General features: G+C 35.6%; 1 protein-coding gene across 12 annotated transcripts in view; it reads right to left on the minus strand.

Annotated features, from left to right (window-relative positions):
- Positions 1–17,142, minus strand: part of YAP1 (Yes1 associated transcriptional regulator) — a 115,055-nt gene that overhangs the window by 57,336 nt on the left and 40,577 nt on the right. For all 12 annotated transcript variants that reach the window (XM_059069896.2, XM_067038581.1, XM_067038578.1 and 9 more), the window contains exon 3: positions 8,236–8,351. In XM_059069896.2, the coding sequence (XP_058925879.1) occupies positions 8,236–8,351 (116 nt within the window). The remainder of the gene's footprint in view (positions 1–8,235; positions 8,352–17,142) is intronic.

Genomic DNA, 17,142 nt, shown 5'->3' on the forward strand with positions numbered 1-17,142 from the left:
GAATGAACGAACCTCTGGCTCCTTAAAGATGTCTGCTCTACTCTCCTGACCACTGATTCACTTGCTCCTCCTCCACTTTCTCAGCACTTGGTGCCATGTCTCCCATAACATTTATTGTTATACTTGTATGGGAAAAAAATTGTTTTACCTTGACTCCGTAATCTGAGTGGCCATTACAATGTCTAGTACAAAGTAGAGCATTTGATATTTGTTGAATGAATGACGCGGAAAGAGAACAATTCAATTGTCTCAAGGTGAATAATACGACTGTTAAAAATCATCTGTCTCTTTGTCTGTTATAGCTAGATGAACTTCCTAGAGGAAAATGCCAAGTATAAGTTCAGAGAACTTTCTAATATGCAACTCTTCAAATTTTCTTCAGTGTAACTTGAGTGTTTTAGATTTTAACTTAATAGCTTATAGAGTTTCAGTATGTAAATTTATAAAAGATTAACTTTCTATAAGTTCATTTAGACTTCAGACATGTTGAAATAAAGCAATGACCTTTTGGTAAAATTTTAACCTATAGTTTTATCCTCTTTACCTTACTGACATCAAAAGAAAATATTAATTTGGAAAACTCTATCATTGCATGATTTTTTTCATTTCACTGATGCTGCCTATATATGGTAGTCTATGGATATCATTTTTAAAGAATTAGCATCTTAATCTTTCACACAAATATTTCTCTTATGAGTCATAAAATTATTGTAGCAAGAGAGTAGCCAGAAGGATTTAGAAATCAGTAGGAAAGACAAAAATAATATTCCAACACTTATCAAGAGAAAAAACAAAACAGACATTTATTTGGTTCTTAAATGTATATAATTTAATCTCTTTCTCATCCTTTCTACTCCAAAGCTGAGCAAAGTTTCCAAATAATCACTACAAATAATCACTGGAGAAAAGTTGAACATGGACACCTATATTGTTAAACACCACTATCTAATAACTCATTACACTAAGAAAGCTGGTGGCAAGGATACGTATCAAATTTTTTTCTTTATACTCTTTAACAATATTCTCCTACTCTTCTAAGTCAGTCTGTTGGTTAAAATAACAGAAATAAGCTTATATCCTTTTCTTCTTCATTAGTTTCAGTATTTACAATAAAATCTTAGTAACTTTCAGAATTCAAATGAACTTTACTTTCCCAAATGATTACTTAAGAGACTTCTAATGGATTTTTAAAAATATTTGTTATTCATGCTCTAAGATCAGGTCAAGGGACATCAACAATCTTGAGTTTCTATATATCTCCCTTTGCTTTAGAAGAAAAGCCCTAAAGTAAAGACAGAAAGGAATTACCTTGTCTGAAATAATAGGGCATATAACTAAATGTATGAATACGGTACTGCCTAACACACTTGAGATTTAGATAATTATTTGGGATATCACAATTCTCAAATGGACACAATCTTAGGAAATGTAACACTATAAAAAATACTGTTCTGAAGGTACTGAAAAACCAAGTAACTCTATGTCCACTTTTCAACATGATTATTTTGGGCTTCTTTAATAAAGGAATGAAGAAATGAGTAATATTTTTAAAATAGTTCTATATCATACATGCCAATACCTTAAGTAATATATAAACACATGCCTCGATTCCAGAATAACTGAATTTAAAGTTCTGCTGATATATTTGGGATGAGGGGTGTCTTGCTCTGGGAGTCATTTTAGAAGTGTAGCTGGGTAGAATCAAGAATGATAATTTATCAGCCAACATGTATTGTTCCATTTGCTAAATGTTGCTGCCTTGCCCAGGTATTCTGAGTTTTAATATTATTTAGAAAATACTTTTAAGTTAAAAACCATGACTGGGGGCTTCCCTGGTGGTGCACTGGTTGAGAGTCCGCCTGCCGATGCAGGGGAAACAGGTTCGTGCCTTGGTCTGGGAAGATCCCACATGCCGCGGAGCGGCTGGGCCCGTGAGCCATGGCCGCTGAGCCTGCGCGGCCGGAGCCTGTGCTCCGCAATGGGGGAGGCCACAACAGTGAGAGGCCCGCGTACTAAAAAAAAAAACAAAAAACAAAAAAACCATGACTGGAATCAGTTAACATCAAGAGTGATACGGGGGACTTCCCTGGTGGCGCAGTGGTAAAGAGTCCACCTGCCGAAGCAGGGGACATGGGTTCGACCCCTGATCCAGGAAGATCCCACATGCCGCGTCACAACTAAGCCTCTGCGCCACAACTACTGAGCCTGCGCTCTAGAGCCCGCAAGCCACAATTACTGAGCCTGCGTGCTGCAACTACTTAAGCCCATGCACCTAGAGCTCATGCTCTGCAACGAGAAGCTACCGCAATGAGAAGCCCACGCATCGCAAATGAAGAACAGCCCCCACTCGCCACAACTAGAGAAAGCCCTTGTGCAGCAACGAAGATCCAATGCAGCCAAAAAAAAAAAGACTGATCCCCAGTATAGAGGGAGCGAAAAGTTCTCGCCATCAGAGTAAAGTAGAGGCCATTAGCTGCTCTGACACGAGTGGCATGTTTCATCAAGCAGCAAAGTCATGAAGCCATCAAGATTTTAAAATGCCATGTGTAGGGCTCATCACAGGGTTTAACAAAGACTTCAGAAGAATTCCTATATATTGAAGATATTATGGTAATTGCAAGCTATGTCATCTGCAACTTGATTGGACATTCTCATTGAATTATTTTTTCTATTTCACAAATACATACTTTTACCTTCATAATCCCTATATATTGTTTACTGATAACTTTTATTAAAATCCATATTTTTAAATAGGAAAAATGGTTCTTGTTTCCATATTACTAACTATTTTTTCAGGAACTTAATCAACAAATAAATCAAGATACAAACTAAATAAAACAGAATTTCTTAAGGATTAATTATATTCATTTGGATTATGCTTTTGCTTTTTACTGTTTTCCCTTTTCCTGTGGCCATCTTTTCTTAATTTACCAAAATCTGCAGATGAGAAAAAAGCAAGCAGTAATTTTGGTTTAAAAAAGATTATTTGGGATAAGAGATTGAGAGAAAGAAAGTACACGGCCTCCGTCTCATACTTCATTCATTGCTTTGACTCTGGGCTTTATTGTTTTATTCCTGTTTGGTATACTTAAGTGTTGTTCCGTATATTACAATTTCAGAATGACAAACAGTTTCCATCTTACAATAATAAAAAACTTTAAGAATCAGAAAAGGTTTGACCCATGAGAAGAAAACCATATTTATATTTAACACTCTTATCAACACTCTCACGCTTGGAGAATCTATGTGAATCTAAAAGCCAGAAGACAACGCATGACTTGCGTAAGAACCAACGATGCATATTTGATGATAAAAAGCTTACAGAGATAAACATAACCCTAAAAAATAGTGTGGTAATAGATTTAAAAACTTATTTTAAATGAAGTAACAGTAGTTACCAGGTAATGTAAACTGATTACACTGTAAAATATCAATAAGATCACATTTACTTTTATATATTCAATATATTATACCAAGCACTGTATATTGTTAATACTAATTTCTATGTACCCATCACTTTATATAGATTGTGCCATTTAATCTTCACAATAGCCCTATAAATTCAGTGTTACTATTATTCTTGTCACCCGATTTTCCAAGTGAAAAAATGAGGCACAGGTAGATATACTCACTTATCCAAGATCTCATAGTCAGTTAAGTGACAGAGCTGGGATTCAAACCCATGTCCACCTGACCCCAGAGCCCTTGATCTTAACCCCTATTCTAAATTCCTTCTCAGTTCACTCCAAAGGTGAAAAGTAGAACTTAGAAGTTTGTGAACTACAATACATGAAGTAAGAATTATCAACTCCTAAAACCTGTGGTCAGCTTTGCAACTTCCCATACTTCCTTACCTCTTCTGTGCTTTTTAAAGTTAAGAAACTCATATCAACTTTCTGCCTGTTATTTTTACATTTCACATCTGTCCTATGTCATATTTTCCTTGGTAACAATCTCTCTTTCCCATTTGGTCTTTGGTCCTCTGACACAGATCACACAAAGCAGAAGTAATACGGCAGGCAAATATCAAGGAAGCTCTGTACTACCCACTCTGCTTGCTTCTGAATATTTTCCCCATTGCAATGGAGGTGCTTAGCAAATTCTTCCAACACGCATCACCTTCCATGATCAAGAGGGCGTTTTCTCCACCCATCTTGATATATTTCCTAGGAATTCCATGCAGGTTTTCATAAAGGGGAAATCAGAAAGTGCTGCAATGTAGATTTGGGCATTAGTCAAAAATAAATGCCAGACTTAAAACATGAAAATAATGAATCCCTTAAAACGTACTTGTAACAAGACATCTGACTTTGGATTGTTATCAAAGGTAAATTTTTAAAAAGCAGACAACTGGGTTCATTGATTTTGTATAATTTAAATCAAGGTTTACACAATTTTTAATGGTCCTAAACAGTCACCAGTCCTTTAAGGCACCAAGTTATTTCTGGATTATCACAGAGTATATTTTCTTGACTTTAATGCTGCTTTAAGATTCAGCAATCTTGTGGGTCACTGTTAACAAGCTACTAATAAAAAACTTAACATCTTCATATAAATAGAGCTGGTTAAAGGAGAATTACCACTTTTCTCTCCCCAAGTCCTTATCTTCTAAGGTCTAAAAGAAAAACCACCACTGTTTACCCAACTCCTAGTATGCAGAAGAACTATTTTATATAGATCTCAAGCATGCATCAAAAGGCTACTAATGTGCTATAAGCATAATACATTTTTAATACAACTTGTAAAGGGCAATCATCAAGTAATTTAACAGAATAGCGTTTGTGTATACTTTTATATGTGTATATATTATTATATATTTTAATGTAAAGTAAAACAGAACTATTATCTTACTAAATTATTCAAATTTCCTTTTATTTTATAATTTTCTTTTCCTCACTTTTCAAATTCCTTTCACAAAGTTCACTGTCTTGCCAATTAAATGGACAGTTAAAGAAGATAAATTTCTTCCTAGGATCAAGCAAGGAACCCTTTCCAGGTGCAGCTCTGTTTTAAGTGATTTCTCAATTACATATATTTAGAAATTTGGCCTATTACAAATCACACATCTCCAGTCTAGCAATGAAATTCATCATGTCAACCTCATATTTTGAAAAAGGACTTACAAAAAGCAAAAGTAAACTAATCATTTTTGCTAAACCAAATTTGAGTGAAAGAAACTGGATTTCATAAAATCTTAGAGGAGGAAATCTTAAAATATTATTCAGTTCCATTAAAAATTATGCAGAAAACTGGAGAGTCTAGAGAAAATACGGTATTTTAAAGGAAAGTGACCTGATTAGAAATAATTAGAACAGAACACAAAGCTGGACTCAAATATTTGAATGAGGAGAGTTTTTAAAAAAGACTAACACTAGAAAGTTCTTGTTAAAATAATTAATGATAAAAATGTAAATCAAGCTGCATTTAGTTTGATTAACCCAGTGAAGTGCTTCAAAAGAGTGAGAGTGTGTAGCTTCCTCTTTTATCTAAAGGTTTCAGATTACCAGGTTCAGAAGGCATTCCCTTTAGGGTGAAAATTGTCTGTATTCACCCTGCTTAACTGGAAACAGGCTTGCTACTTTGTTACAGTAAATACCCTGGAAATTTATTTAAATACCCTCACAATTCTTGCTCACTGGCTCCAGACTCTAAAAACTCAGAAGATTATTTTCCAAGCACAGAGGAGCATCAATTTTGCTGCTTTTCTCAAGGAGAAATCCTTGACTGAGAGATAAGATCATTTTCTCTTAAAGCTATTTGAGAAATCATGCTGTGTAAACCTCAGTGGAGAATGCACAGCCGCCAAACTCCATGGGTTTGTTCCAGATGGATAAGGAGAAGACCCTGGGTTGAACCCTTATTAAAATGACATTATGGCTATAACTTTATGTGAACATGAGGTTATCAAGATTATAGTTCCCATGACATTCATTCCCAAGCATTTCAACACCACATAGAAGTCTTCTATTTGTTTTTAAATAGTCACTCAATGTTTCTCAGATGTGAAGTGAGACTAATGACAGCACCTAACTTAAATGACCATTATGAGAATTAAATGAGATTGTACAAAATGACCTCATCAGGAAGCCTGACATATAAACAGGGCTTCCTATTATTATTATTTATAGGGCTTCCTATTATACCTTCTACTACCATTTAAACATGCTCAAGTCTCTTTGGGGGTGGCTTTTCCCGTTTCAGGTCTTCCCTCCAACTCTGTCTCAGCCTCTCTTCATACATGCCCCCCCTCCCCGCTACCCACCCACTACAATCGTGCTTCTTGCCACTTTACTCAAACTGTTCCTGCCAGTCACCTCTTTAATTAATATACAGCAGTAAGCAAGTCTATTAATCTATATGCAGTATATAAAAACACATTCCATATTTTACAAAATGCAGAGCTGAAATAAAAGATACACAAATATTCTAAAATCCATTAAAACCAATTTGATATATACTTTTGGTTTTAAACATAAATCTGAACACAAATTCTCCCCATTTCCTTAGACCATTACTATTAGAAAATTTAATAGGAAAAACATGAACAAACCAATGTTCTAAAAGAATCATAATCAACCTTTTAGATGCAAAATGCCTAATCTTTCAAAATAAAATTTAAATTGAGTTATTTGTTACTAATTTCCCAGGCATAGTTTTTGATGGATTATGACAAAATGAAAAATGTGCATCATCTTCTTCAAATTATAAATACGAAGCAGCTTTCAGAACTTTTATTTGGAAATTTGATAATTAAAAAACTGGTTGTCAAGTAAAAATATCAGTCAATAAATAGTTGCATAATTTTTTGCTTTTGAAAAAATTTTAACTCAAGTGTCACATTTAAAACAGGTTCTGAGGATAAGTAAATGTACTGATATTAAAATTAGTTAAAATGGAAGATAAAATGGAAGATTATATAAACTCTTCAGGAGTTTATATAAAGAAACTTTATGACGAGAGAAGCTCAGTCACGAATCTTGCCTTAACTTTCATTTTCTTGAATCCTTTCAAGTGTTCAACCCACCAAAGGCAAGAACATAGAGTTAATGGAACAGCAAAAACATTCTAACACATTCTCATCATCTTTAGTGGCAGAAGGACATTTCAAATTTTGTGACCCTTCCTGGTCAAGGAATCCTTTTGACAATGAATTGTACCACCCGCTCCAACTCTACCAGTCCCTTTCCAAAGGCTGCTGTTTAAGAAAATCTACAGTGCAGCTTCCAATAGTATCATGTTGATCAGTTTGTTGGGTAGGGAAGATGGATGGGCTGTGAAGGAGGAAGCCATTAAGGCCACTAGGGCTGCCAATTACAGCTGCCATCTGTGCCCTGACCCAGGACACTCAGTAAAAGGGATAAAGTATGTTTGTGTGTTTGGCGGGGGTAGGGGGGGTAGGGGAATGGTCAGAAATCCAGCTGCTCCAATCCTTGATGCCAGGCATAGGGCTGCATCTTCCCAGAGGAAGGGGTACCTTTACCTAATATGCACAAAGATGCATAATGGGTAGCTATGGCCTTGGGCCCATGTAACAAAGAAGAAGCCAGACAATATCTAACTGACATAGGGAAGAAGGAACTAAACATTTACTTAGTATCTACTCCATACTAGAACTGTAATAAAAAGCTTTATACGTATTATATGATTTCCTTTAATATCTTCCTCTCTATAATAAGAGGCATGACCACTCCCCATTATATAGATGAGAAAAATGGCAGATTTAAGCAAACTGCCAAATAGGAGACAGAAACAAAATCTATACTCAGGTTTATCTTCTGTGAAAAAGGTGGAAATGTGTTAAATAACATGTACCAGGCCCTAAGAAAGATGCTTTGGGGCTTGTAAGTTGCTACCTTCCAGTTATTCTCAAGGTAGAACAAATATCCACTTTAAGAGGTGAGTTAAGAACACCACAGCTTGGCTTCCCATCCAAACCACAAAAGGAAGAGGGAAACTTCAACTCTAAGGGACACAAGAAAGCAGCACAATAAAACACAAGCATGTCCAAGTTAACCAAACTAGGAATTTGAGATATTCACTTTAGAACTGAAACTTTAAAATGTTGGCTTTCAGCAGGTTATTTGAAATAAGATAAGTTTCCCTTATGAAAGTGGATAGAAAATAACCATCCCCCATGCTCCAGTTCCCTTAAAAGAATAACTACTATTTTCCACAGAAAGTTTTACCAATGCACGAACATTACTTGGTGTGCTCTAATTACAACATTTCACTCACCTGAGGCCGAATTCATCATGTTCTGCTGCACTGGTGTACTGGTAGGGGACGTAACGTTCATCTGGGAGAGCATGGCCTTCCTGGGGTCCTGCCATGTTGTTGTTTGATCTATGTGACTGAAACAAAACATCCACTGCATTAGGTAACAAATACGAGGCCCTAAAAACAACAACCTCACTTATCAAAATAGGGTAGCTCTATGAAGTAGTAGGCAAAGGATTCTAAATTAGCTCTGTAAAAGAATACACTCTTGTCACCTCACTGCTCTCACCCTTCCTCTGCAACTTTTTTTCATCCTTATATTACTGAACTTTCCCCTCTTAGATCTTGCAAGTGCAAAATTTGAAAAAGTTGTGTCTGGAGTTTTAAGTGAAGGGAAACCATTTTCACCTAGCAGACAATTATTATCTGCTTCTAATTTAAAGATAAAATGTGATTTATAAATTAATCGTCTGTAACGGTAGTCATATGAGCAAAACCCAAAATTCATAAGGGAATCACCCATTTTTTTCCTCCTAGAGCTATAAATGCCAATTAACATATAATTTTAAGACCTAAACCCCTATACACTGAACAAATAACATGAAAAGATGAAGTCTTATTATAGTACATACTCCAAAGCCAAAACAGAATTACAAACTTTAAGTTTTGTTTCCTGTGACTGTTGAAGGCCTTTGTTATTTGCTAAACAAGACATTTAAACATTTTCTACGTATTGTTAACGTAATGCAAAATATCTTACACATATGCAGATAGATGTCTTCATCTATAAAACTGGGGATGAAAACAGCTAAAAATTATATGAAATATGAGACTACAAGGCATCTTGCACAGTATTTGGTATATGAGCATTCAAAAAATATAGTTTTCTTCTTCCAGCAAAGAGTAACTGTTTTGCTGAAACAAAAACTAAAAATATTATACCCATGAAACCACCTGAAAATTTATCTTTAAGAAATAGCCAGGGAAGTACTCAAAGATTTATGCAAAGTTCTCTTCTGTATAATTAATAAAAGCAAAAATCTAAAAGCAGACAACATCTAACTAGAGGGACTAATTAAATCTTGTTACATATAACATACTATATTGCAGCTATTGAAAATATTTTAGAATAATATTTAATAGCATAGAAAATATACATAATACAGCTTTTTAAAGTAGATTGTAAAACAATTGAGGCTAATTGTTTAAACGTGTGTGTACTGAAAACATATGGGAAGGATAGACATCAAAATGTTTTAAGTGTTTAGATGGCAAAACTACAGAACTGTTTAATAATAGGAAAACCTAGAAAGACAATCATGAACTCAATATCTTTGAAATGGGGGAGGGAGGGCATTAGAAATAAGTTATTTTAAAAAAAGCCTCAAATCATTTTCTCTATGGCTGTTTAAATTTCAAATCTGATTTCTCTCTTCCTGAATCATCCCATGATGATATCCCATGATAAATACCCATGTAAATAGTAAAGGAAATGACATCCTGTTGTTAATTTTCCTGAAATGGAACCAGAATGCTCTCTCATCAATAATGTTATCATATCAATAACACAGTAAAGAAGGATCTTAGACTCTGGCTAGAATGGACCTTAAATATTATCTACTGGAGATCGGAGAATTCTTTTTCCTAAGCAAGCAGAAAGAAGATGAAAACAGGGGGGTAAAAAATGTGGAGGATTTGTACACTTGGGAATGACAACTGTACCTGAAAATTGAAGTCTATTACAGACCAACTAAAAATGCTAAGAGAGAATATTTATTTAGTAGAGTATATAGTCTCTCAAATATCACCTTATCAGTACTTCTTTACCAGTCATATATGCTTTTTAGCAGTTGCACTAGCATTGCTCAGGTCTAGACAATAACAGGCAAAACCTTGTTCAAGTCTGGCTATGTAAACACCTCATTCTAAAAGATCACATCCTTACCAAGCTCAGTTAAGAGTTTATTCCTTTTCCATCCTCCATATGAGCCACTGAACAAATTAAACCATAAAATGTTTCCTAGATATTCACTGCTTCTTATGCTTACAGATAAAAAGCAATACACATGATAATTAATACAGTCATACTGAAGGAAAGAAACTGGAAACCTGTAAGACAACCAAAATTTAGGGAAATGTTTCCATTTCTCACTGCCTGTTATAATGTTAAGAAACCAGGAAAAACGGCCAGTGATTCATTATTACTGGCTCTCAAATATGAATGAAACTGTGTGCCACCTGCCTACTCCTTGTCTCCAGTACTTCTTAAAATCTGTTACCTTTGTGAGGGGTAAAAGAGGAGAAGCAAGTTCTGGATTCTGACTGTTGAAGGTTTTCTAAATATCTAACAGGTTTCTCTGAAAACTAACCAATTATGTAAATCATATTAATCCATTTATAACTAGATTTCAGTCCACTTGAGGGCTTAGGAAGACCCTAGTCTGATGACTAAATGACCACATTCCGATAACAAGCACATGAATATTCCCAAATGGCGGAGCCAATCCTTCAGTCTGTTCTTAAGGCTTCTTTCTCCTTTAAATAAATTAGGGTTTTGAATATAATGCAGAGAATGTATAGTTTTACTGCTCTCAAAAAAGTGATTATTTTGCTGAAATACTACTAAGTGTACAAATGCTAAAATTTCTCCTCCTGAAAAGACTTCTGTTGAACCTCAGTAAGTTAGTTTAGAGCCCTATAAAGCTATCCCTATGTTACTTCAGCTAATGTTCCACTTACTCAAAAAAGATCTACATTTTTTTAAGGAATAAACATGCCATTATCTAAATTGTCCCAACTCTAAAAGCATGTAACCATTTAGATGCTAAAGGGAATGTGAAATAAAATTAACTTTAGAGTTTTTGTCTTCACTTATTCTGTAAGATTAAATCATGAATACTGTTTTATCCTAAGAAGTCAATTTGCAGAAGTATACCCCCAAATATCCAGTCTTCCTTTTTATCATAAGAATAAAAATCTTTATAAAAACTTTTCATAGGACAAATAACTATTTTTGCTTAGACCAAATAAAGAGTTTGCTAGGCCTACTCTTCCCCAGTTATCTGCACGGGACCTTCCCTCATCTCCTGGTCTTTGCTCAAATGTCTTACTCTTAGTGAGGCCTTCCGTGGCCATATCATCTAAAATCCACCCTTAAACTTCTACTCCCTCTTCTCTGCTTTTTTTTTTGTTTGGTAATCCTTTATCATTATCTGACACATAATTTACTTATTTTGTTTGTCTATTTCCTCAAACTAACAAGCTCCAGGGAAAAAGGGACTTTTATCCATTTTATTAACTACTGTATCTTCAATGATTAATAAAGTGCTTGACAGATATTTGTCAATGAATTAATGAAAAGAAAGCTTTTTTATTTATGCCCTAAGAACATCAAACTTTCTCCCAAAGTCCTTGTCGCCTTACTGACTTTATCAATACCCACCTTCTTTTCCAAAAATGTAATTACAGGATTATAGACCCACTAGAAATAGTAATGAGATTACTGGTGACACCGGCAAGAGCAGCTTCAGTGGCATGATGGGGGTACAGTACATAGGAGGTAAGAAAACAGACAAATTTAGTTGTGTACAAAACCACAAATGGATGGATATGAATTTTTGGTTTTTTCAGGAGGAAGAAACTCAAGTGTTTAACTGTGAATGAAAACAGAGTAGCTGAAGATGTGCTAAAGGATCAATGAAGAGTTATAGTCATCCATTAGAGAGTGAGAAGGAACAGAATACAGAATGTAGACACTGCTTCCACTGTAAGGTGGTGAGGAAGAAAGGATAGAGTAGAAGCAAATAATTTCACTGGTTGTTCAAAGTTGATCGCATTCTGGTGTGAGGACTTCTCTACTCTCTTATTGAGAGATACAGCATTAAGAGGATTAAGGAGGCTGGCATTATTGGTACCTCCACTATGCAAAACTTAGGGACTTGCACAAGGTCACATATCTAGTACACAACAAGACTACATCTTGCACAAGGTCACATATCCAGTACACAACAAGACTACATCTGGTACCCAGGAATTCTGAAAACAATTTCTGTACTAGACATACACATGAAAAGGACAATATTCAAAAATGTAAATTCTTTGTAATATACATTGAGTAACAAATATATTGCATAAATACTAACGAGGGAGTATAATAAAAAGGCATGGTATTGAAGATTCAATAAAAGAATTTACAAAATTTACAAAATATTACAAAACAGAGTTTCTACTACTACTAGAATATAAGTTTCTTGAAGAAGGTGTACCTGGGAGAGTTCCTGGTACATAGTAGGGCTCCATAAATAGTAAACAAAATGAATATTAAAGCAGTGTGCATTATTTAAGAATGCAGGTAATTAAGAGTTCACATAAATGCTAATCTGAGAATGGCTGTAAAGAATTTTCACTTAAACTACAGATTCTAAAAAAGGTCAAATTATAAATAACAGAATCAAAATATACAAACCAAGGAGATAAAATTAAGCAAAACTCATAAAAGTTTTTTCAGAGTTAAAAATATGAGTGGTTATATATAACATAGAAAATAATTTAAAATTTAGATTATCTTGTTCCTAAGAATAGTCTAGCTGCTGAACTTACTACAGGAAAATAGTTAAGTGTGAAATTCTCCAGCCCCTTCAAGATATGTAAATAAATTATTCTTTCCTATTACTTTGGAAAAGAAAAGGTAATTGGATTTATGACCAAGATAAACCCTATGATCTTACTCTGGAGCAGCTAAGACTGGGAAACAATGAACCTTTCAAAGTTTAGACTGATGAAACATAAGCAGCTGTACTTTGACCAAGGTCCATGTCCAGCAGCAGTCTCTCCTGTGTATACAGAGCCACCTCTCCTGTTGGCTTTTGTCTTTTACTTTATACTGCAGAATTTGGCCTTACATATTGGATGACTTAGCAGAATCCATGTAGAACCACAAAAGGGGCAGAAATCCAAAGTGAATCATTAGTAAACTGACTTTTTGCACAATCCCACAAAAGTTAATTGAGGCTACAGTATATAGAAATATTTGAAGCACTTTATATCCTCCTGTGAGATGTGAACCTTATGAAACTCAAACGTGGGCAGGGAATATAAGGAATTCTGATCTTATAAAGAATAACAATATTACTGTCACATCTTCAAATTATGGGGAAAACCATAAGATCAATAAATTCTACCTGAAGAAGCTACAATGGGGAGACCCAAAGATCTCATCTCTCCAGGACCAGTGTTCAACAGGAAGATGATACCATGCCATTGTTTCATGACGCACACTGGGTCTTCATTGCTGTGCGTGGGCTTTCTCTAGTCTTGGCGAATGGGGGCTACTCTTCGTTGCAGTGCGCAGGCTTCTCATTGCAGTGGCTTCTCGTTATGGAGCACGGGCTCTAGGCACGCAGGCTTCAGTAGTCGTGGCACGGGGGCTCAGTAGTTGTGTCTTGCGGGCTCTAGAGAGCAGGCTCAGTAGTTGTGGCGCATGGGCTTAGTTGCTCCATGGCATGTGGGATCTTCCCCGACCAGGGCACGAACCTGTGTCCCCTTCATTGGCAGGAGGACTCTTAACCACTGCGCCACCAGGGAAGTTCCTTCCTACAATTTATTAAGATTAAGTGATATGCCCAAGAGCAGCCGAATAGTATGCAGCAGAAATGGGATTTAAACTCAGGAATGAGAATTGATTCAAAAATCTGCACTCTTTGTAGTATATCAGACTTCCTTTTATGCTGTGAGAGTATTTTGGATGTTTAGATTTCTTAAGACTAACCTCTACATCACTACCTACCCGCCTCTAATCCCTACAATAATTAAGTACAAAGAGACAAAAATCTCCTCTGCAACAACACTCAGTAGACCAAACACCCAGTCACACATAGCCAGGATTAAAATAAATGGTTTTTACCTTCTGGCTCAGTGTTCTCTTCACTCTACCTTATTGGTCTCTAAAGAGGAAAAGGTTTTCTAAAACGATAATCTACCATTATCAGAATAACATTTTTTCAGGGAATGTAATTCAAAAAGAGAATCAGAATCCTTTTAAATGCTTCCGTGTTTAATTCGCCAACTATAAAGACTATTCCAAGACTAGCAAATGAGCTCTACCGTCAGAACAGAAAGTTGTCTTTATTATAAAAATGCACAATCATTAGAGGTGTTAATGATCAGTTACCTGATGGCACCGGTAAAGAGACAAACTAGTGTTGGGGGTATTATGCCTACCATTTCTACTCACTTAAATTGGTGGACTGCAGCTCTAAAGTTACACTGGTTTTTCTCCTTCCTACTTCGTTTCTTACTTTAGAAACAAGATTCTTGGCACTGGTATAAATTAATATACAGATATGATAATCTGCAAGTTGCTTTCCTATCTAGGCATTCTCTTCCTGTTATAATGTAGTGTCTAATCTCCTAAGAAAGTAATTCCTCAGAATCTACTAAAAGTAACTCTCCCTACTATTCACTTCAACAGATATTGTCACAATGGCACATAAACGTTTTAAGAAAGCAGTGAACCCACTTTGGAAGTGGGTCATGGAGAGATGGCTTAGATAATGTATTACTTAAAAAAAAATCCTTTATGCAAATCAAGTGTTATCAACACTATAATCAACAGCTATATAAGCTTAATATGAATATCTGATTCTTTTGAAATATCTGCTACATTTCTTGAGACTACTGTTCTTCCTCAGGTAATCTTTTCCCCAACTGGCCTATAAAACACCTAATTTCTTCCTAACCTTTTCAAGACCCAGATCCCTCCTTTCAGAAGTCTGTGGAATAGTAAGAAAGCAGACATGGATTCAAATCCCAGTCTCAAATTTGCCAACGATAAACTGGGTTGTACAGGCAGGTCGTTTAAACAAACGGTTTCATCTTCGTTAAAATAAGACTGATTTATTTACTTAACTCCCAGGGTTTTGAGAATTAAATTCAATAGCATACACAAAAGCAACTAGTACTGTGGCTCCCAATACACAAAAGGCTCTCAAATATTTCTCTGGACTTCATTCCTGTGATAGTCCAATAGTATTTAAAATAGGAAAAACTTCATGGTAGACAGGTTAAGTCAAGAAAATGTTTAAGAATGAGATGACTTCAGTTACGTGAGAATGACAGGTCCGGGGCTTTAAGAGCTCTGAAAGAGTTTGGTTTCCCCTGATAGATGATGAAGAGATGCAGTGGACACTATAGGTTTCAGGGTAGGAAACAATGTTTCTGGACCATTAGTTCAACGTGCACAAGGCCATCAGCTTAGAATAAGAAGGAACCATGCAAGTACAACCATACTGGCTCCTAGGAAAAGAGCAGCAAAATAATTTGGGAGTAGAAGAATAATCTCATTCATATAACCAAATGTCTTAAAATATTCATTGTGAAAAATCACTCCATACACATTTTTTTTTTTTACTACTTAAGCCATAAAATGGTCAACTCTATCCATCTAAACCAAGGCAAAGAAAAAGCTACATTTCTTATGAACCAGGAAAAGCACATCTCAACAAATGCTAAGGTGCTCTTCAAATTCTTTGTTGTATGTTTCATCTATCAAATACTAAATCCATAACCCTTACTTAAAAGGGATACAGAGCAACATAATGGGAAATGAGTTTTACAGTGATAGAAAACTACTGATGACTTTATCTCTATCCTCAAAATTAAGGATAACCTTATGCTACTCATCAGTGAAAGTATTAGAGAATTAAGGTAATGTAGTTTTAGTAAAATAATTTTAGTGATTAACACTGATACTGACAAAGTTTACACACCTCAAGGAACGGAACTAATAATTCCCTTACATCCCTGCTCCTTAAGAGTGTGGACCTTGAGGACTTCCCTGGCAGTCTGGTGGTTAAGACTCCGTGCTTCCACAGCAGGGGGCACAGGTTCCATCTCTGGTCAGGGAACTAAGATCCTGCATGCTGCATGATGCGGCCAAGAAAAAAAAAAAAAAAGTGTGGGCCTTGAGCCAGCGGAACTGACAAAACCTGTGAGGAAGCCTGTTAAAAATGTCAGGGTCTCCTCAGGCTCCACCCAACACACTGATTAAGAATCTGTAGCTTAACAAGATCCATAGGAGATCTGTATGCACATTAAAAGTTTGAGAAACACTGGCTTAGACACTACTTGATCACCTATGCTGTGTTTTAAGTATGACTAATGCCTGGAGGGTAAATATTTTGTGTATATGAAGAACTACATGGTGTAGATATTACAGTTAAAGCAAAACCAATAACCTGTGTTAAAAATTCAAAGTTTAATTTGCATCATTACTGCAGAAGGGTACACTGAAATCTACTAGCCACTGATTGTACCACTGTAAGTGTACCCATTTACATCACAAGGAAACAGCATTCTCACTGTGTTTCATCAGGGGCTACACTGGTGATAGTTCTCTCTACTCTTTCATGCCTACTCTGAATTTAAAACAAAACAAAAAGCACTGCAGCTTTTCAAAAACTGATTTGGTATTGTACTGATAATTTTTATTTAGAGCAACAGTTCTCAATTTAGAAATTGGGGGAAGGGCATTTTTCATTATCAGTCTTACAAACATACAACAGGGAGAGGGTACTGGATGCTAGGTTTCCTGCAATGCAGTAGATGGTCTTCCACAACTTTGAACGTCATGCCACACATTCTAAAAAGCCAAATTTTGCACAGAACTCCATTTTATACATAGACAAAGTATGTTTTGCACAATTTTAGTTATATACCAAATTTTTCTGGAAGGCAATCAATTACACTTAGTTTTGTTTGGAAATCTGTTAACAGTATATCCTTTTTGGATAACCACATTATCACAGCAATGCCCTCTTGGTATTTTAGTTACCAACTCAACACACTTGACCTTTATTCAAAACTGTCATGTTCATGGCAATTTTAGGTACAGATGCAGGCACTTGACTACTTTATTATAGCTTCAAA

Source organism: Kogia breviceps, chromosome 7, assembly GCF_026419965.1.
Source record: "Kogia breviceps isolate mKogBre1 chromosome 7, mKogBre1 haplotype 1, whole genome shotgun sequence".
NCBI lineage: Eukaryota > Metazoa > Chordata > Mammalia > Artiodactyla > Physeteridae > Kogia > Kogia breviceps.